The sequence below is a fragment of the Aspergillus bombycis genome (genome assembly GCF_001792695.1).
Source record: "Aspergillus bombycis strain NRRL26010 chromosome Unknown contig00017, whole genome shotgun sequence".
In the NCBI taxonomy this organism is placed as follows: domain Eukaryota; kingdom Fungi; phylum Ascomycota; class Eurotiomycetes; order Eurotiales; family Aspergillaceae; genus Aspergillus; species Aspergillus bombycis.
The window spans coordinates 172,436-191,453 of record NW_019170019.1 but is presented as its reverse complement, the minus strand read 5'-3'; the positions used below and the strand labels follow the sequence as shown (position 1 = coordinate 191,453).

General features: G+C 50.9%; 9 protein-coding genes across 9 annotated transcripts; 5 read left to right on the top strand and 4 right to left on the bottom strand.

Moving 5' to 3' along the window:
- Window positions 1–810: 810 nt before the first annotated feature.
- Window positions 811–1,157, bottom strand: ABOM_002150 (uncharacterized protein; the record flags this gene model as incomplete). The annotated part of the gene is made up of 2 exons (XM_022529280.1): window positions 811–903; window positions 963–1,157. 2 exons carry the CDS (start codon window positions 1,155–1,157, stop codon window positions 811–813), a joined length of 288 nt encoding a protein of 95 aa, XP_022392005.1.
- A 671-nt stretch (window positions 1,158–1,828) lies between these two features.
- Window positions 1,829–3,724, top strand: ABOM_002149 (uncharacterized protein; the record flags this gene model as incomplete). The annotated part of the gene is made up of 2 exons (XM_022529279.1): window positions 1,829–1,981; window positions 2,036–3,724. The coding sequence occupies 2 exons, from the start codon at window positions 1,829–1,831 to the stop codon at window positions 3,722–3,724; spliced, it is 1,842 nt and encodes a 613-aa protein (XP_022391933.1).
- A 673-nt stretch (window positions 3,725–4,397) lies between these two features.
- On the top strand, window positions 4,398–6,158 carry ABOM_002148 (5'-methylthioadenosine/S-adenosylhomocysteine nucleosidase family protein; the record flags this gene model as incomplete). The annotated part of the gene is made up of 1 exon (XM_022529278.1): window positions 4,398–6,158. The coding sequence occupies one exon, from the start codon at window positions 4,398–4,400 to the stop codon at window positions 6,156–6,158; it is 1,761 nt and encodes a 586-aa protein (XP_022391932.1).
- A 2,471-nt stretch (window positions 6,159–8,629) lies between these two features.
- On the top strand, window positions 8,630–9,533 carry ABOM_002147 (putative isochorismatase family hydrolase; the record flags this gene model as incomplete). The annotated part of the gene is made up of 4 exons (XM_022529277.1): window positions 8,630–8,719; window positions 8,785–9,097; window positions 9,164–9,383; window positions 9,443–9,533. 4 exons carry the CDS (start codon window positions 8,630–8,632, stop codon window positions 9,531–9,533), a joined length of 714 nt encoding a protein of 237 aa, XP_022391927.1.
- Window positions 9,534–10,200: 667 nt separating this feature from the next.
- Window positions 10,201–10,923, bottom strand: ABOM_002146 (UbiX family flavin prenyltransferase; the record flags this gene model as incomplete). The annotated part of the gene is made up of 1 exon (XM_022529276.1): window positions 10,201–10,923. The coding sequence occupies one exon, from the start codon at window positions 10,921–10,923 to the stop codon at window positions 10,201–10,203; it is 723 nt and encodes a 240-aa protein (XP_022391926.1).
- Window positions 10,924–11,622: 699 nt separating this feature from the next.
- ABOM_002145 (UbiD family decarboxylase) lies at window positions 11,623–13,134 on the top strand (the record flags this gene model as incomplete). Its single annotated transcript, XM_022529275.1, has 1 exon — window positions 11,623–13,134. One exon carries the CDS (start codon window positions 11,623–11,625, stop codon window positions 13,132–13,134), a length of 1,512 nt encoding a protein of 503 aa, XP_022391925.1.
- A 464-nt stretch (window positions 13,135–13,598) lies between these two features.
- On the bottom strand, window positions 13,599–15,927 carry ABOM_002144 (Zn(II)2Cys6 transcription factor; the record flags this gene model as incomplete). Its single annotated transcript, XM_022529274.1, has 6 exons — window positions 13,599–13,642; window positions 13,692–13,762; window positions 13,813–14,685; window positions 14,734–14,965; window positions 15,017–15,273; window positions 15,329–15,927. The coding sequence occupies 6 exons, from the start codon at window positions 15,925–15,927 to the stop codon at window positions 13,599–13,601; spliced, it is 2,076 nt and encodes a 691-aa protein (XP_022391924.1).
- A 443-nt stretch (window positions 15,928–16,370) lies between these two features.
- ABOM_002143 (TspO/MBR family protein) lies at window positions 16,371–17,123 on the top strand (the record flags this gene model as incomplete). Its single annotated transcript, XM_022529273.1, has 3 exons — window positions 16,371–16,457; window positions 16,506–16,608; window positions 16,669–17,123. The coding sequence occupies 3 exons, from the start codon at window positions 16,371–16,373 to the stop codon at window positions 17,121–17,123; spliced, it is 645 nt and encodes a 214-aa protein (XP_022391931.1).
- Window positions 17,124–17,312: 189 nt separating this feature from the next.
- On the bottom strand, window positions 17,313–18,971 carry ABOM_002142 (Zn(II)2Cys6 transcription factor domain-containing protein; the record flags this gene model as incomplete). Its single annotated transcript, XM_022529272.1, has 4 exons — window positions 17,313–17,987; window positions 18,041–18,175; window positions 18,226–18,756; window positions 18,813–18,971. The coding sequence occupies 4 exons, from the start codon at window positions 18,969–18,971 to the stop codon at window positions 17,313–17,315; spliced, it is 1,500 nt and encodes a 499-aa protein (XP_022391930.1).
- Window positions 18,972–19,018: the final 47 nt, after the last annotated feature.

The window sequence follows — 19,018 nt, the reverse complement described above, 5'->3', positions numbered from 1 at the left end:
CTTCTCTGCCTCCTTTTTACCTCACAAATTGGTTAACGCCAAGTCCCCAACAGCGGCTATTAGTGCTGCTAGTGGAGCCTATCTTCCCGTATGGCCGACAAGGTAGAGTCTCAATAAGGCGTCTGAAGACTTTCACATTATTGATTCTGGTCGCAGGGTAAAGTAGATAAGGCGAGGTATGGTAAGAGTCAACCTTGTGCCTATATCGGGAAACGCTAATCACAGCATATGCAACAATTGCAATGTCTGACAGAGCATATAAACGTGATATGGAAAGGGGAGAGTGCCTAGGGCAGCGTCTGGTGCCTGACGAAGAAGCTACGTCTCATATACGAGGTCATTCATTGCTAAGGAAAACAAAAGCAGAAAGAGAACCTGGGCAAAGCAGGACATAGGAGGAAGAAAGACGGAACCAAATACAGTTTTTCTATAACCATGGGCTTATGCTACGTTTAGAGTCAATATTAGCGGAAGACCTCTTATCGAAACGAAGCGTCAGGGAAAAGAGCATGGGCAATACCAGATAAACATATCCATCAGAGGTAGCTTGAATGCGCGCAAGGAATTCCGCATTCTGTCCATTTGCTATAGTGTTCCCATTTCTATATTCACAATTATGTTGAACTAAGTGTATCCACATAGAAAGTAGAGCCCATGCCGGCGGAGAATTTGCGGAAAGTGTCCGACTCCAATTGTAAAGAAACCATCCAGACATCTAACAGATATCACTATGGAAACCTGTCTACTGCGCCTACACGCGTTCTAATTGTTGCAATCTTCAATCATGAGTCGGTTTCCTCCACAATCGAATTACTTCACGCCACCCGTTTGACTAAAGAATGGGCTTGACACATAGAAAAGGTCTTTCTGAAGAGCGGCCTTCGGGTTCGGATTCAGGAGGATCTTGGCGGGCACCAAGTAGCGATCGCATTCGATCCTGGAATATGGAATTCTGCATCAACCTTCCCACCCAGTTTCGAATCTGCCTTATCGGAGAATCGGGCGTCCGCCTCGCCCTCGAAAGTTGACTCTGGGCCTTTGATCCAGTTTCTGCCACTTGCGATGCAGCTATCTCGCATAGCGTCGGCGCTCTGATTGATCATGCCATGCCAGAATTCACCTTCACCAGGGCCCACAAACCCTGCGCGCTCGAGCATCATGAGAGCACTGGCAACCCAATCCTGACAATTCCCCACACCATACTCTGGGATGTTGGATGCGTCCTCCCCGAATTTGGAGAGGGCACGGGCCACTAGGTCCTTCTGCTGGAGTGAAAAGGTGCCAAGTTCACAAGGGCCTCACAGTACCGGATCTTCCATTGGTTGTGATCGTGGATCATAGACGAAAATCAGTATCGTTTGGGTTGCGGATGTGGTACATCTCACAAGTGGACGAACCCAGTTTATAAATGGCGATGCCCATGTGAGACGGACTGTCACCCAAGGCAGCGTCACCTCGACCGTACACATTTACGGATATCCCATAGGTAACGAGCCTCGGAGTATTCGTGTCCATATTCACAACCCTTCCCTACACTGACGGAAGAATGGGGTGACAAAAGCTTTTTTCTGTGAAGGAAACCGGAAGTTGGGTTGAAAAAAACACCGACAATAAACTGTTGCCTCGGGCAGAAACATGGGGGTAGGATCTAAACATAGAAACCAAGGTGGGTTAAGCGCCAGGGCCAAGTTACGGCGACCCTCTTTGTCCCGCCCCGCCATCGACAGGGCTGAGCGCGAACAGTATCAGCCCCTCGACCACTTCCACCTTGGTATTCAGGGTGGCAGCTTTGGTTAATGCTCTGTATTCTTGTTAAATCAATCCTGCCATGTCTATTTCGTCGGATATCCCGTTGACCAAGCAGATACAAAGTCTACAGGAAAGTGTAAAGTCACTTACCGCTGAAGCAAGGTATAGCGAGATATGGGGCACTGATCTGAATGATGGCCAACCAGGGACCGTGCAGACTATTATACGGAAGGTACACAGTAGATGACCTGCTTGTGAAGAGATCTCAAGGCTAACGCAGAAACAGTTTTTACAGCACCACTCCATCATTCCTTCATTGCAGGTTCCGAGGGCCCGCTTCTCACTCTCCAAGACCCTAGAATGGAGGCGCCGATCTAATCCACCGGCAGGAATAGAGAAGGCTAAATCAATCTTATCCGAACTAGGCCTACTCTATATTACCGAAAATCGTGGGAACTATGTTTTGTGGGCCACCATCGATGAGATGGTCTTAAAAGGATTCTCCCCGTTGCACGATGACCTCTCAACATCTGCTGGAATTAAGAATCTTGGGGTCGCCGTAATGGAACTTCTTGCCACTTTGCTGCTCTCCCAGCCTACTGTGATTGACCGGGAAACCAACCAGGCAGCAAGTTGTGTCCTTGAATTCCGGCTACAACAGAAACCGGGAGGGCGGAAAGGATACGGGTCGTTTCGAGGCAAGGTCCAGCAGGCGCTCGGCGATTTGATTGCACTGATCCACTCGCACTATCCCGGCCTTCTTGAGAAGACATACATTGTCCACCCATCACATGAATACCTCGCGAGCTTGGATGTTCCCGAATACCTCTTACGGAATACCACCCTTTTACAAAAGCCAGAGGACCTCGCCTTGTACCTGGGCCCGGATATTCCACCAAAATACGGAGGACATGGCAGATCGCTCTCCGAAGTAAACTGTATTGAGCCACTCTGCCTTGACTTCGAGGACCAGGAGAACCGGGAAAACACTCCAGAAGCCAACAGTAAAGGCGACCGCTCAACCGGAGACAACGAAACGGTGCGTGGGCAAGCTCCAAATGTTCTGGAAACCACCGACACTCAGGAGTCCCCGGCATCCCCTGAAGAACCCCAACTGCGTTTAATCTACTCGGGGGACATTGGCCCGCCGACAATTATCTTGGATCCAGAAGATCTGAAGGATGCGGAGGACCTGACACCGGGCAAGATGGGCGCTCGTCTCGTCTGGGCCGACACAGACATGCTTGTGAAGTTCGGCCACGGCGTTCGTCTAGCTGAGGCCGAGGCTCTACATTTAGTCTCTAGACGTACAACCATCGCGGTGCCCAAGCTGCTGAGTGCATATATTCTTGACGGGACTGGATACATCATCATGTCATATGAACCTGGAACGCCTTTTGACCAGTACTGGGACAATGCTTCGCAGACAGAACACCGGAGAATCCTCGCCCAACTAACGGACTATGTACAGCAAATGCGAGCGATTGAGGGCAACTTCATTGGTGGGCTGGATCGCTCAGCTTGCCGAGATGGAGTTTTCGAAGGAGCCCATGTTGACTATTCCAAGCATAGCTACGGGCCGTACGAATCAGAGCAGAGCTTCAACGAAGGCATGGTCCAAGCCTTGCGAGACCGGCTTCCAGCAGAGCTACTTAAAAGCGAAAACGACCCGGAATCCAGTTTTTGGGCTAGTGAATATATCTTGCAGCAGACGGTACGAGGGCTAAAAGGACACAAAATAGTGTTCACACATGGTGACCTTCATGAAGGTAACATGCTGGTCCGATCGGATGGTACTGTGGTGCTATTGGACTGGGGACTATCTGGGTTTTGGCCTGAATACTGGGAATTCTATCGTGCCATGTTTAACCCACCGTGGAGGACGTCCTGGGACCGTATGGTTGAAAAGTTTATCCCCCCATACTATGTCGAATATGACGTGATGAAGAAAGTTTTCGGCACTATCTGGTATTGAAGGGATTTGGTGAACGCATACCTGCTTACAACGTGTTTGAGTAAACGCATTCAAATTCATATCGTACACCACATGACATCTATGAGTTGTTATATTGTAGTGGAGTCGTGTACGACTCGTGTACAATCTGAAACTTCCTCCGGGACAGCTGTCGGAACCTGATTGTCTGGTCCTAATTTCGGTGGGATGTCTTCTATCTCCTCCTACCATCCAGTTCCCGCCGTCCGCCATCGCATATTGTACAGATCACATGAGGTGCTGCGATGTCGAGGCCAATTATCGATTTATTAAATACATCAACGCACTTATTCTGACACGTTGGCGTGGTGACCTAGCCGCCGAGCAAGCATGCGGCCTATTAGGCGCCGGACGATCGTGCTCGTTTCACTAATCAGAGCGCAATACATGTCATGCCCGTTGCAGTCCAACAAAACACCACGTCCAATAATTATAATTAAATTCTTCCGGCGACCCGGCGTTTTGTAAGGCTGTAGCCAAGGAACCGCACTACTGTTTCTTGCTACCATTCGGAGAAATTGCCCACACTTTGAGCTTAGCGCTCTATATCGACGGAGATAGTCGCGAGCTGCTTCGGAACCCCTGTGGACGAAGACGACCCCATCTTCCCAGACCTGATCAAAGCCAAAACTCGACCGTTGGTAATTATCTTGGGATGCTCGGAAGCACAGTACGGCCCAGTGACCGCGAGTTCACCGTTGGCTGGGTCTGCGCTCTTTTCAAAGAATACATTGCGGCTCTGGAGATACTGGATGAGACTTACGATGATACCACCAAGAGTTCGCTGACCAGCGATGGCCGCAGCTATTATACTCGCGGTCGCATCGGAGGACACAAAATAGTCGTTGGCTGCCTGCCAATTGGTCGGTACGGCTTAGTGTCCACATCCACAGTGGCGGAGGACATGAAGATGAGATTTCCATCGATAAATCTAGGCTTCATGGTCGGAATAGGTGGTGGTATCCCGAGCGAAAAAAACGACATCCGTCTTGGGGACGTGGTGATTGGAACGAAGGTAGTCCAATATGGACTTGGTAAGAAAACACCGAGTGGATTCCAAGTCACTGGTCACACCTTCACGCCGGCGCCGATCCTTCTCCATGCAGTAACTGGACTGAAAACACGCCTGTTCGATGGGCTGGACCTTTCAGCATCCTTAGAGCAAATGGTGACAAAGGCTCCACCGATAAAAGCCACCTTCGGACGCCCTGAATCGCATACAGATCGCTTGTACAATTCTCGATATGTGCACCTGGATAACTGTGATTGCACGAAGGACGGGGCACACGATCCACTGAGTTTAGTTCAAAGGCCATCTCGCAGCAAGAATGAAGTCAAAGTCCACGACGGGATAATCGCATCTGCCGACCAGGTCGTAAAAGATGCCACAGCCCGAGATCAGATCGGCCACGAATTGGATGCTCTTTGTTTCGAGATGGAAGCGGCTGGTCTCAGCGATAGCTTGAAGTGGATTGCGATTCGCGGAATCTGCGACTATTCTGACTCACACAAGAATGATCGATGGCATGGCTATGCGGCTGCTGCCGCCGCCGTCTGTACCAAAGAGCTGCTGCTCACCATCCCGCCGGTTAATTCCACAGGTATGGAGCCTGTGGCTGAGCAGCAGCGATGGGCTGTTGACCGTGCAGACTTCGCGCGAGTCCTTGAAAAGGTGCCCTCTGGAATGGCGACGACCTTGCACAGTGCTCTTATTGGGGTCTGCCTCTTCCTGGCTATTGTTGGGCAATTGCTTTGGTCCTTCTACCTTTGGTTACTATCAGTGGCAGCGAACATTGACTCCCCTGATTTCAAACCTCCGATAAAAACGGCACAGCCAGTGCAGGGTCCTACACAGCAGTTCGGGGGCGCACCCATACATATCAACATCCACGTTGATCAGCCAGCAGTGTCTAACGCACGAAGGCAAAGTGAAGCAGATTGGATAGAATCCCCTGGTCAATCCCCGACAGCGTTTTCTACCGTGCAGTGGAACGGTGCAGGGAGAGAAAAGGTGTTGGGCAGTACCGCGGAACTTCTCCAAGGGGTCCGGACCCTGATGGGCAAAGAGATGGGCAGAAACATCTCTATAAGTATCCCACACCATACTGACGGCCCACTTTCGCCTGTCGACTCCAGCTGTGACCCGCTTGAGGGGGTACCTTGGCAATCACCAGATATGCCCTTTGAGAGGACAGACTCTGTATCCAGTGCATCCAAACCTCCAGTACCTCCACGTTCCAAGAAACCACGCGGATACGCCTCGAGGCGTAACACGCAGATTCCCGTCCCTAATTCCATGGCGAAAAGAAACAAACACGCAGCCGAACAGAAAAATAATAAATCCCCCGAGTCCGGTGAAGAAGTTCCAGAAATCGTGGCTCTGATCAATGAATTCCGAGGACGGGCATCGGTATGATGTGTGACGATCAATTTTAATTTACGAATTATGCACGGCGTCTTTTAATATTTTCCTTCATGTCTTCTACCTGTTAATCTGATTTCATTCCACTTGCGTGGCGGCTAACACACACAAACAAGCATCTCAATCACAATAATATCTAATCTAGCAACCATAATGACAATGAAACATTCTACCAGCAATCAGGGACAGAAACGCAAGTTTGAGCTGCTCAGTACAGTATCAAATCATCCAGAACGACGGAATTATATCATAAGCATCCGTCTATATGTCCAAGTCGTTCCTCCCGTATCAACCGTAGGGTATGCTAGCGCTGGTGAACAGCCACCAGCAGGTCCAGCTGCCTTCGGTGATTCTGGCCACTGAGGAACTAGGTTGTATACCAGAATCATACTTGGTCTGCGAGTAGAATTTACTAGTGTTTCCGAATGTAAAGCCCACCATCAGGCAAACGTGCATAGCAAAAGAGAAGATCAGCGGTGAGGATCTCTACGTGGCATCGTACCCAACTCATGCATCACGGAAAAGGTTTCCGTTGGTGGACTTGCTCTCGACATCAATAGAATGCTGCAAGTTCTCTCTAGGCCGGACCAACAGAGTGCAACTCTCCACCTCCAGGCCTTGTGCCCTACTTGGATCTCATGCTGTCCAGATATAAAACATATGACAATCCCACAACTCCTCATCCAGACGTGAATTCAAAGACAACGCTGTTCCTGCAACCAAAATAAGTCTTGCCCCCCAAGGCATGAATATTTCAGTCATCCTCAATTCCCCAGTGATTGGATTTCCAATAATCTTCCAAATAGATGACCGCACATGGCATGATGAAGGGATGGGGAGGAGAGCTCGACGGCCTGTTTCATAGCGACGAGGACATGGACGCCCGGATTAAGGTTCTTGGCTCATTGTCCCAATCTATTGACGATATTTTTTGGCAATGGATTTAGAGCTCCAGTACGAGAATGTGAGCGATCTAAATGGCTCTTACACGGTTGACAACGCGAACTCCTATGCAGGCCCCACCGATGTACACATCACAGCTAAGAATGATGGAGGAAAGACTGTTTCCATCGTTGGCCCGGTCGGCGCGCCAACTCCTTCGAGGAAGGCTGTCACTGGTATTCTCCATTTCGATACTTTTATAAGAGATTGAGTCACGAGAAAAGCTTCATGAAGACCCGTAGGGGGTAGGTCAGAATGAAATTGGCTGGGGGGAAGGGCACGGTTCCATGCGAAGCGGGCTCTGACTGAGATATTATCAATCCCGACGATAGCATGACCCCATATTACCAGAGAGAGAGAGAAACAAAGAAGAAATAACGGACGCAAAAGTCTCAATACAAGCGTTAGCATAAGGTAATATTCTTAGCTCGGCTCATATGCGAACAGCCCAGGTAGAGTCCACAGCGAACGGAGCTTCCCGACAGAGGTAGCTCAAAAACAATCACAATCCGTAAGAGAGACTTAGCGCTGCCTCTGCAATAGTGTACAATATATCATGGCTAACACTCACCTAGCTATGCCACCTACTAGATACTGGTACTATAACCTTCCTATTATATCCCGGAGGACACGGTTCCGATACTTTCCCCACGTGGATTATCCTTGCCATCTTCCGTTCCATAATGCAGTAATGGAATAGACCACGGTATGTCAGGGACCTCTCGGATTGGATTGGACGAGTGGTGCTTATACTAGCCTCCTCGCCTGGGATGGGTCAGGGTCTGGCCAGGTCTAGAGGGATTGCTCAAGTCTCACTCAAAGAAGCTTTTTCTCTGGTCAGCCTTGCCTGGTAGCAAGCAAGCAACCTATCTACATGTACATACATCCAGCCATTGCTGAGATAGGTATCATCACATTTTCTTGGACTTCAAACTATCAAATTTCATGTGCGATGGACCACCATTACACATCATTTGCAAGAAAATGCATCGTAGTATTGATGAGCAATGGACAGGCGCTAAGACAGCACTAATCTCCAACAGCGGGCCATTCCCGGGAAGTATCGTCGATTCTTCCGAGTGCCCCAGACCGTTAAGTGTCCATTCTTCACAAATTAGGGTCGTAGCTAATTTCCCCTGCCGTGGTGGTATTGGTTGGCAAGAACTGCCACCCGTTAAAAAGCCAGATTAGGCAAGGTTCGGCCGCCAAGAAGGGGTCTTGTCAGAATTGTATAATCACTGGTAAGCGTTATCGGTCCCACTACGACCATCCATGCCAAGACATCTGGGAGCATTCTGAAGGCTGACGGAAGGATTATACAATAGTTGATAATGATAGCTTGAAGTGTTTCGAAATTACCAATGCTATACACATGCTTTGTAGGCACGTCCTAGCGTCGGGATGTAATTTCAGCATACTATATAAACAGATGGCTTTTCCTCGCTATAGACATTCTATTACCAGGCAGCAGCAGATCCAGTGAGCAACAATAGCTTTCTATCACTCAAGACAAACCCAGCAAAATGCAGCTCAGCAAGATCTTCCAGACCATCGCGCTCCTCGGAGCCTCTGTTCCCGCTCTGGCGTGGAACAGAATTGACAAGGACAACGCTGTATGTCTCACTTGCTCCTCATGAGAAATCGTACTTGTCACGCTCTTGCTAACGGTCCATGTCAGGCCCTGCTCGTCATTGATCACCAGGTCGGTCTTGCCCAGCTGGTGCGCGACTACAGTACCAATGACTTCCGCAACAACATGCTGGCCCACGCCGCTATCGGAAACGTCTTTGACCTCCCCACCGTCCTGACCACCTCCTCCGACACCGGTCCCAACGGTCTCCTGCTCAAGGAGATCCGGGATATGCACCCCAACGCCACCCTGGTCCAGCGCCAGGGTGAGGTCAACGCCTGGGACAACGAGGAGTTCCGTGCTGCCGTCCGGGCCACTGGCAAGAAGCAGCTGATCATTGGTGGCATCGTCACTGAAGTTTGTAAGTCTGCCTTCTTCACACATATCGATTGCAGCGGTAGCATTTGCTAAAGGTTGGATTGGATAGGCACTGCATTCCTCGCTCTTTCCCTCGTCGACGAAGGATACGAGGTCTTCGCCAACACCGAGGCCAGCGGTACTTTCGATGCCCGCCTGGCTGAGGATGCCAACCGCCGCATGGAGAAGGCCGGTGTCACTCTGATGGGTATCTTTGGTATCGTTACCGATCTGATGCGGGATTGGAGAAACACCCCCGGCTTGACCGAGGTGCTTCCTATGCTTGACAAGTACGATATCACCATTGTTATTTTTCCTATGCCAAAGTACTGACATGACGCTTCTCCAGGTACCAATTCGCTTACGGTCTGGTTGCCCGCCACCATGCTGGTGCGATTGAGAATGGAACTCTGGCTCCCGTCGAATCGACCTTGATCTAACTTAGATCCGAGGTCAACTAAGGCAAGAATTCACGGCAGGGTCATTACAATAGACTAGTTAGTCTATGTGGAAAGATAGGGAACATCCATTGTTCCTGGGGGATAGATGAGAGATATAGGCACGGACTACAGATAGAAGCTTAGGAAGTATAATTTAATAGAACTATTTCCCGGCACGTCCAGGTTCAGCTTCTTTACCTACTAACCCTTCCACAAAATCCATTTCTCGTCACGTTAGTTAAACAGTTTATTCCTCCGCCATATAAATACAACCATGTAAAAGAAACGACCCTTCTCCGCGTCTCGATCTTCTAAAAGTCGGCCATATGCCTCAAACAACCATCCACCCGGCCTCACCCAGGAAATCGAAACAAATTGCTAATGATCTTACTCTGAGTCTGAAGAACACACAAAAAGATAAGAGCGCAATTTATGGATCTCAATTCATCAATAAAATAAACTATAGAACGCTTAGCCCGAATAACGCCTTAATACCATCAAATAACAATCCATCACAAGTACACCATGCAGAACTATGCCACTCCATGCCTTCCCTTTTTCGCCTAAAGGTACACCAGGTGTATTGATTTGCCAAGTAAAAACAAACAACATCGACGTGCACTTAAGTATGTGTCGCGAGGTATAAAGCATACTGTCTTTGCCAATTTCAGTTGTCCTTCTTCCAGCCCTCCCATCTGGCAAAGTCGGCGGTATCCAGATCAAACAGATCCAACATGCGACCAACACTCTGATCCACGAGTTCATCGACAGACGCTGCCTTGATATAATATGCTGGTACAGGCGGGAAAATGATAGCGCCAGCCTGCGACACAGAAAGCATATTGCGAAGATGGATATCACTCAAGGGAGTTTCTCTGGCGACAAGTACCAGCTTTCGGCGCTCCTTCAGCATGACATCTGCAGTCCGGGAGATCAGATCCTCGCAGAAGCCGGAGTTGATGGCGGCCAGGGTCTTCATGGAGCAGGGGACAACGATCATGCCGTCGGTCTTGAAGGACCCGCTGGATACGGGCGCGGCCATGTCATTGATATTGTGGACATAGTCTGCCAGAGCGCGCACGTTTCGGGGATGATAGTCTGTTTCGTATTTTATGGTTGCCTCGGCCCATTTGCTGATGACGAGGTGGGTTTCGATATTGAGTCGGCGGAGGGCGATGAGAACTTTGATTCCGAGAATCGATCCTGTGGCTCCGGTCATGGCTACCACGATTCGCTTGCGTCGACCGCCGGTTGGTACCGGAGGCATTGGGGTAGGAGTGTGCTCGACTGGTGCGGACTGTGTGGTTGATTGGGTTTCGGATGCGTTGTCAGGGCTATGACGGCCGGAGTTTGGCGTATTGGTGCCAGAAGGAAGGAGAGAGGATAGCATTGTGAGATTCTGATCAACGGTACCAAGATGATATGTAGGTCTGAATATGAAGTGGGTCAACAGAAAGCTTGATATTGAGTGTAGTAGTAGTTGTGTTAGTCTTCACTTTCGTACTGATGAGATGATCATCCGAATGCACTGCGAGGTCTGTATATTTATAGCAAACACCGGATGTTCCTTGCCGCAAAGGCAAATGACAGGTAGGAAAACCTGGGAATGGTTCGGGATCCTCTTCTACCAGTTCATCAAAAGCTCCCTAATATCGGCAACCCGGAGATCCTGGATCACATATCAATCTCCGAGCCACCGAGTTCCGAAACTGTGGATAAAGTTTGGGAGAGGGCGTTTCCAGTACTCTGGTTCCTTACATCATGATATCCCTGGTGGGTCCCGGCGAATGCCCTGGAAGACTTTTCCGAGCCTCCGAGCTTGATGCACGTAACTCATGTCCGAGGCCCCGAGCAACCCTTCGGCAGGATCAAACAAGCATTTGAGAAGATTCCACGCTGAAGTCTAGAAGAGGTATCATCCACTACCGAATCGGGTAATGCACAGCTGCCGATGATCCGTACAGGGCGAGATGCCGGTGTATAAAAGTCCAGGGGGCATCCTGGCAGTAGCCGACAGACCAACACCCACACAAATATATCGAATAACAGTCTAAACTTGTATCCTACCATCTAAACCAGGAAAGCAAATATGGCCGCGTCTACCGAAGTCGATCATTCCTTCCGCGCTTTCGTCGAAGCCCTGAAGGCCGATGATGACCTGGTCGAGATCAACACCGAAGTCGACTCGAACCTGGAAGCCGCCGCGATCACTCGTCTGGTCTGCGAGACCGACGATAAAGCCCCCCTCTTCAACAACCTCAAAGGCATGGGAAAGAATGGCCTGTTCCGTATCCTGGGAGCTCCTGGCTCCCTCAGAAAGTCCAAACGAGACCGCTACGGCCGTCTCGCCCGCCACCTGGCCCTGCCCCCTACCGCCAGCATGAAGGAGATCCTTGACAAGATGCTCTCCGCTTCCCAGCTACCTCCCATTGACCCTAAGATTGTTGAAACCGGTCCGGTGAAGGAGAATTGTCTGGAAGGCGATGAAATCGATCTCACAGCACTCCCCGTGCCAATGGTGCACAAGTCCGACGGTGGAAAATACTTACAAACATACGGGATGCATGTCGTGCAGTCTCCTGATGGGACATGGACCAACTGGTCGATTGCCCGTGCGATGGTCAAGGACAAGAACCACCTGACCGGGTTGGTGATTGAACCCCAACATATCTGGCAAATCCACCAAATGTGGAAAAAGGAGGGCAAGGAGGTCCCATGGGCCCTATGCTTCGGAGTTCCTCCTGCCGCTATCATGGCCTCGTCGATGCCCATCCCGGACGGTGTTACTGAGGCTGGGTACGTTGGTGCCATGACTGGTCGTGCCTTGGAGCTCGTCAAGTGCGACACCAACCATCTCTACGTCCCCGCGAATGCAGAGATTGTGCTTGAGGGTACCCTCTCCATTACTGAAACTGCCGACGAGGGCCCCTTCGGTGAAATGCACGGCTATGTCTTCCCCGGCGATAGCCACAAGTGTCCCGTTTACAAGGTTAACAAGATCACCTATCGAACCGATGCCATCCTTCCCATGTCTGCCTGCGGTCGTCTTACTGACGAAACCCATACTATGATTGGCTCCTTGGCCGCTGCCGAAATCCGCAAAATCTGCCAGGTGGCCGGCCTCCCCATCACCGACACTTTTTCCCCCTTCGAGGCCCAGGTTACCTGGGTGGCTCTCAAAGTCGACACCACCAAGCTTCGTCAAATGAAGCTGACACCGAAAGAGCTTCAAAAATGGGTCGGAGATGTAGTGTTCAACCACAAGGCCGGGTACACCATCCACCGCCTGGTCCTGGTTGGCGATGATATTGATCCATATGAGTGGAAAGATGTCATGTGGGCTTTCGCCACGCGGTGTCGGCCTAACGCAGATGAGACGTTCTTTGAGGACGTCCGGGGGTTCCCGCTTATCCCTTACATGGGCCACGGCACAGGTTCGCCCACCAAGGGTGGCAAGGTTGTTTCTGACGCTCTGATGCCCACGGAGTATACCACAGGTGCTGATTGGGAAGCTGCCGACTTTGAGCACTCCTATCCAGAGGAGATCAAGGCAAAGGTTAGGGCCAACTGGGAGGCATTGGGATTCAGAAGACAGGAATAAATTATGTGTACATTATATTAGACATATAAACAGCAGGTTCGCTGAGTAGTAGAATGAGTAAACGATGATAGTTTGTTGTCAGAGAGAAACTTTATAGGCAATTGGGCCTTTTCATCCACATACTTTAGAGAAATAAAGTTATCGCGCAACACGCCTGTTCAGGAACCTCGGAGGGAAGGGTGTGCTGACTGGCGCAAAGAGCTGAAGTGACAGGTTACGGGAGGGTAGCCAGAGGATGACCGCTACCATCGTAGAGGCCCCCAGTCCTAGATGAAGCGAGTTCCATGTTTTGCGCACCGTATAAGACTTGGTGACTACCCGTTCGCAGGATGAAGGCATAACGTCTTGTATTCTTACGGGTGTAACGGGTTGTTTCGCCTAATTGCCAGAACATCAATCTGATGGGTTAATAATATCCGTAACTCGGTATCGGCATTGAATATAAAGGTCGCTATAAGTGCAGGCTATTGTAAAAACGCATTGTCTTCGGAGATATTGAATAATGGAACTGTTGACGACGTCAGTACATGGAAACTGAGACACGCGGGGACACCTACCGTTCATTATAGAATCCAAATAGGTCAACGGGGAGAAATCCGTTGTATTATCTAGCATACCATCCGGAAAGCTGTCTTTTATCAATCACCAGATCCTACAGGCGAGGTGGAACCGACTTACTAGTTTCCATCCCCCGTCGTCAACCCTCCACCAAGGTCGAATCCGGGCATAAACATTGGATCTTGAGCTACAAGCTCATTGACATTATGGTTCAAGGGGGGACAAGTAGTTTGGCCTTCCCCTTGCGATCCATTACCCTCTTGACCAGCTGTATTAAGCGGCGCGTTCCGCACAGCATTTCTCAGGGCCACAAGGGCACGGATATGTCGCGCAGATAACCACTGGCCATCGTCCGATCCGCCGATAGTGTCCTTCCTTGCGGGATCCGCCGTTGAGAACACCGTGATCACTCTCTGCTGCAAGTCTCGACATTCATCGTCATTCCGGGTTTCCTGCCAAATGCAGAGGAGCAATGTAGAGCTCAAGACTGTGTGTACCATTGACCAGGTTCGCAATGGCACAATGCTCAAAGTTTGGAAGTCCAAGAACGCATTCGATGCACTCACAAGGCTATCCTTGGCTCGGAGTCGTAAGCGGTTGTAACGAGGGTCATCGGAATGGCTAGGGGAGCTCCGGATGGTCGGCCGACAGAGCACTGATACGCAGAATGACATATGCATCCGAAGGGCGAGGTGCTCCTGGTGCTCCTGTAAGCAATGGCAATGTTCTCGGGAGAGTAGATGGGGCTGGGCACGGCTGTAGACATTATCTAACGCGCTCAGTAACTCGGTGGCGCGCGTCAAATCCCAATGCTCAGGCTCCTGAGCCTTGGCGATATCGAGGCCCAACTGACAAAGGAAGTGCATCACATCCGTGAATGACAATGCCAATGCAGGTGTTGGATTAAGGCTCTGCTGCCAACCCGAGATGGAGACTACTGGTGGACGGTCATAGCAGAGGCTCAATAAGCAGTCCTGCCAAACAGTCATGGACCTTGACGGGTTAGCGCATGTTTTTTACTGTGACTGGCTCTCACCCTACCATAGCTTCTTGGCCTTTGAGCGGACACTTTCTGGTAAATGTGAAGTGCCGCGTTGGGTGTGTAAGCCGACAGCTTGGGCTAAGCGGACGGTGGTCCCAAGCAAGGCCCAGGCTGCATCAGACTGGCCATTGTTTTGCAACATGTTCCCCAAAATGAGCATAGCTTGGACAATGTCTAGAGAGGGCCTGAAAAGAAAATTCGCCAATCTCAGGGCCTGGAATGATCGACGTGCTGTTCACCATTAGCGGTTAGCTCCAGTAAAAGATGGCCGTAGTACCATACCGAGATCCTGGCATACTTCCGAGCGTTGTGGGTTTTCAAGATCTGAGAAGTGAGCACCGGAAGCCAATGTCGCCAAAAGGAGGCTGATATGACCAATGGACTTGTCGGAGGACCAGCGCTCCGAGATTCTGTTTGGGTTACTCAGTTCCCCAGACGCAACCGACTCCAGAAAGGTGCATATGGAGGACTCCACCCCATCAATATCTACCAAAATTGGATTGAAAGGGTGTGCCGACAAGCGATGGTGGTGAAAAAACCTATTCCCCGTTAATGCCCGCTCGTTCTTAGGTCACTGGCGGAGGTCGAACGTACTTCAAGATCTCGCTTCTCTGCGGGAGTATGTCCAGAAGGGCACACCATCGATCCGTGGGAGTCTTGATATCAAGGAATGGATAATACTCGTATGTGTTCTGCAGGCCCAACACAGACCCTGCCTCTCGGGCAATGGAGCCGTCGGGGTCTTGGAGCCGGAGAATGGAGACCACGGAGTTCTGCCCAGAGAAGACATAATCAGACGAGCGATCACGGCCGGTCGACCCCGAACGCGGAGCAGCTCCCGGTGGTGAAGTCGCATCCAGCGGTTGCGCTCGCTCGGTTTCCGCTCCATTCAGTGCCGACGGGGATGGAGTCAGCGGGGAAGTAATGCCGGCCGGTCGATGCGACGGCGATGCATGAGCGGGATCCACCCTCCCCGACCGGGGAAACGAGTGTCGCGACGAGTCCTTCGACACATCATAGGCACAGATATGTGGATGACCACGCTTTTGACATGTTCGGCAAGGATGACCGCTATCGCACTTGACTTTACGCTGGCGACAAGGATAGCAGGCCTTAGCCTCGCGCTGCTTCCGCTTTAGTTGCAGCACACGGTCGATCTCTTGGCGCTGCACATCGGGACTGCGGTGATTCATGTCACTTGTTCACTCATTCATTGATTCATTCAGTTGGTCATGGATTGGTACACTCGGGTAATGAAGAGTGAAAAGTGAAGGAAAGGTTCGCGGTCTTCATTCATGTCGGAGCCATGCTCAACTCTAAAGACTAGAGGATCCACTCCCGATCCGGAAACTCGGCATTTCCCATCGGGATCCCGTGACATCACATGGCGATAAGATAGGAGGTTGGAGGTTTGCGATGTTTGCACTTTCTAGCAAATGTCTATCCCGAAGGACACAATGAACATTGACATTCGATCACTGACAGTACACCGGAGACTAAAGAAAAACAGTCTTACGCTTGAAGCCCCACTCGGCAATATGCCGGTATTGATTGTCTTCTGGCCCAACTGGTCGAGATGCCATTAGCGCTGTATGTTTACCCAGTAGTTCATTTACCCTCGTACCTATTTACCACAATGACGTCAGTGCCCGCCAGTGCGATGCCACGCATTTATAACCAAGGCGCTCGCCGCGTCTCAAGGAATGCCCAACCCACCATTTTCGTCAAGCTCGCTCTCGCTTTTGCTGAGCCACACAATTGATCGCCCAAGATGGCCTGGTCGATTACACTCCCCCGAGAGGTCTTTGCCTCGCCAATCCTTTCCGTCGCAGCTCCTACGACGGTCGGGATGTTAATCGGTTATCTGGTCAACCGTGAGTTACACCTGAGAAGGCCAATAATCAAGGGAGCGACCGTATTAAAACTCTATACAGGCACAGGAACAACCAAGCGAACCTACAAATCACTTCAAAAGCCAGCCTTCTATCCGCCCACATGGCTATTCGCACCGATGTGGACGGCCCTCTACGGGGCCATGGGATACGCCGCTCACCACGCGACAGTGGCCGGACATAGCGCCCTAACCTCCTCCAGCGCTGCACAGAGCTTGGGAACGAATTGGGAAACGCTTTACACATCACAGCTCGTGCTCAACTACCTCTGGATGCCCCTCTTCTTTGGGCTCCGTCGCCCTGCCTGGGCATTGGCGGATATCTTACTGTTGGGAGGGAACGTGGCGGCGCTGATGCAGACCTGGTGGAAGACGGATCGCACGGCCTTTTGGCTCATAGTCCCCTACGCGGGGTGGCTAGCATTTGCGACGTATCTCAATGCCGGTGTGGGTGTATTGAACAAATGGACCATCGGAGAAAAGCCAAAGGATCAGTAAATAGATTATGTGGTTCTATATTGTTACCAATTTGATATTTGCATCTTCCATAACTGCTTTTGTCGCTGTATCTTCCACCTCCAGGCTACGTCTATTGATATATATCAGTCATGCAACGCCAGGCAAGGCTAATAACAAGAATGGATGATGCGCGATCCTAAACGTCAAGTAATCTAGACTCCTAGCGACTCACTCTACTCTCCTCTCCCTTTTCAGAAATATTGACAAGTGCCGCACTTTTTGCTCAAATTCTGCTATCGTCTCAGCGGCACGCCGCCCATCGAACTCGCGCTGATAGCTATCCAAAGCATTTTCAACCGTAGTCCGGAGGATCTTATCCGTGGTGCCCACCCTCGCGGTCAATAGGCAGACCAGCATATAAAAGGACCCCAGGGGACGAAAGGCTACCTGAGTGTCCGATAAAAGAAGGATCTCCTGCGCGAAATAAGTCGATTCCACGGGGAGCGTAGGGTCGTCTGGGTCCAGCGCCTGGGCCAGGCAGTTCAGGATAATGGCCACAGTAAGGCCAAGTCCATACATACGTTGATACTGCGCATGAAGGAGTGTGCACATACGATACATAGACCCGGTGGCAAGCGGCGTCTCGACCGAAGCTGTTCTGGTTTGTAATGTCGTCAGGATTCCCTGGTAGCTCTCATAGAGGTCCCGAGTTTCGTATCGTAGTGACTTAAACTCAGCATCACCCGGCATTGTCGCTGCAATGCGTTCTCGGATCCCGGGGACTCGTGCAAGACAGCGCATCATCTGCCCGTCTGGCGTGCCCGCATCGAGATCGCTTTCTACCAGGCGTTCGTACTCCTCACCGCTAAGGTCAATGCTGTTGACGAAAAGGCCTTCAAAGAGCTGTTGCTCGATTCAGTAATCACCCCCCAGCTTTTGGATCATGGGAGCCATACCACAGGCCCGCGCAACGTCAGGAGTAGCTTGGCCTCGAAGTCATCTCGGGGTCGGAAATTCTTCCGCGCCTTCAGAATCTGTGCGGCCCCCTCTGCATGGCCCGATTGTATTTTACCGTGGCTGGGGACGAAACCCTATCCATTGTCAGCCACTACCTCATTCCATAGTATGGGGAATTGCGAACCTGGCAGAGCAGGAGTATCGTAACCGCGCATAGTGTGTCGGTGCTAGCCGCCTTGACCGGGTCGTCCAGATAGGTACGAAGGGTATTTAAAGCACGGCCGTACTTACTGAACGCCTGGACGGACAGCTTCCGGGTGGCGCAGAAATCCGAATGCATACATATCACTGCATCCGCGGCGGCGTCCAGGGCCTCATTTGTGCCCAGGCGAGCAGGCACATCCCGCAAAAAGCCCCCATACACCCAGGCAAGATTCCATCGGATGTCCGTCGACGGGTGTATAGCTCGGACAAAGGCTTGACTCAATACCGTCAGAGCATTGCTTGGGTGTGGGGAGACCCGGCAGACTTCTGCACGCTCCTCGTCGCTACTAGAGCTTGTCTGGTCCTTTGAAACTTGTCCTTTAAGCTTTCCCTTCTTTACCATTACCGGGATGGCGTACTCTTGCTGGAACTTGAATCTCCGCTGTCCGGATCCAATACATGGTATGTTTAGTCGGAGACATCGTGAACAGGTTGGTTGCTTCTCATCGCACTAGAGGCGAGACATAAGACGCTGATGGTAAACCGGGAGATAGATGCACCACATACCTTTTTCTTCTGGCGACGACAGCCTTCACACGCCCGTCCTGATGGTACTCCGGGCATGGTGTTCGCTGTCAGCTGCGCATCGTGGGGGGAACGGCTCGGTATCGCCGATAAGATATAGCAGTTGCCAAGCCTGAGCCCGTCGCTTGGCAAGGCTGACATTGAGGCTGTGAGCGTGAGTACCGTTCAGCTCTATAGTCTGTAAGATT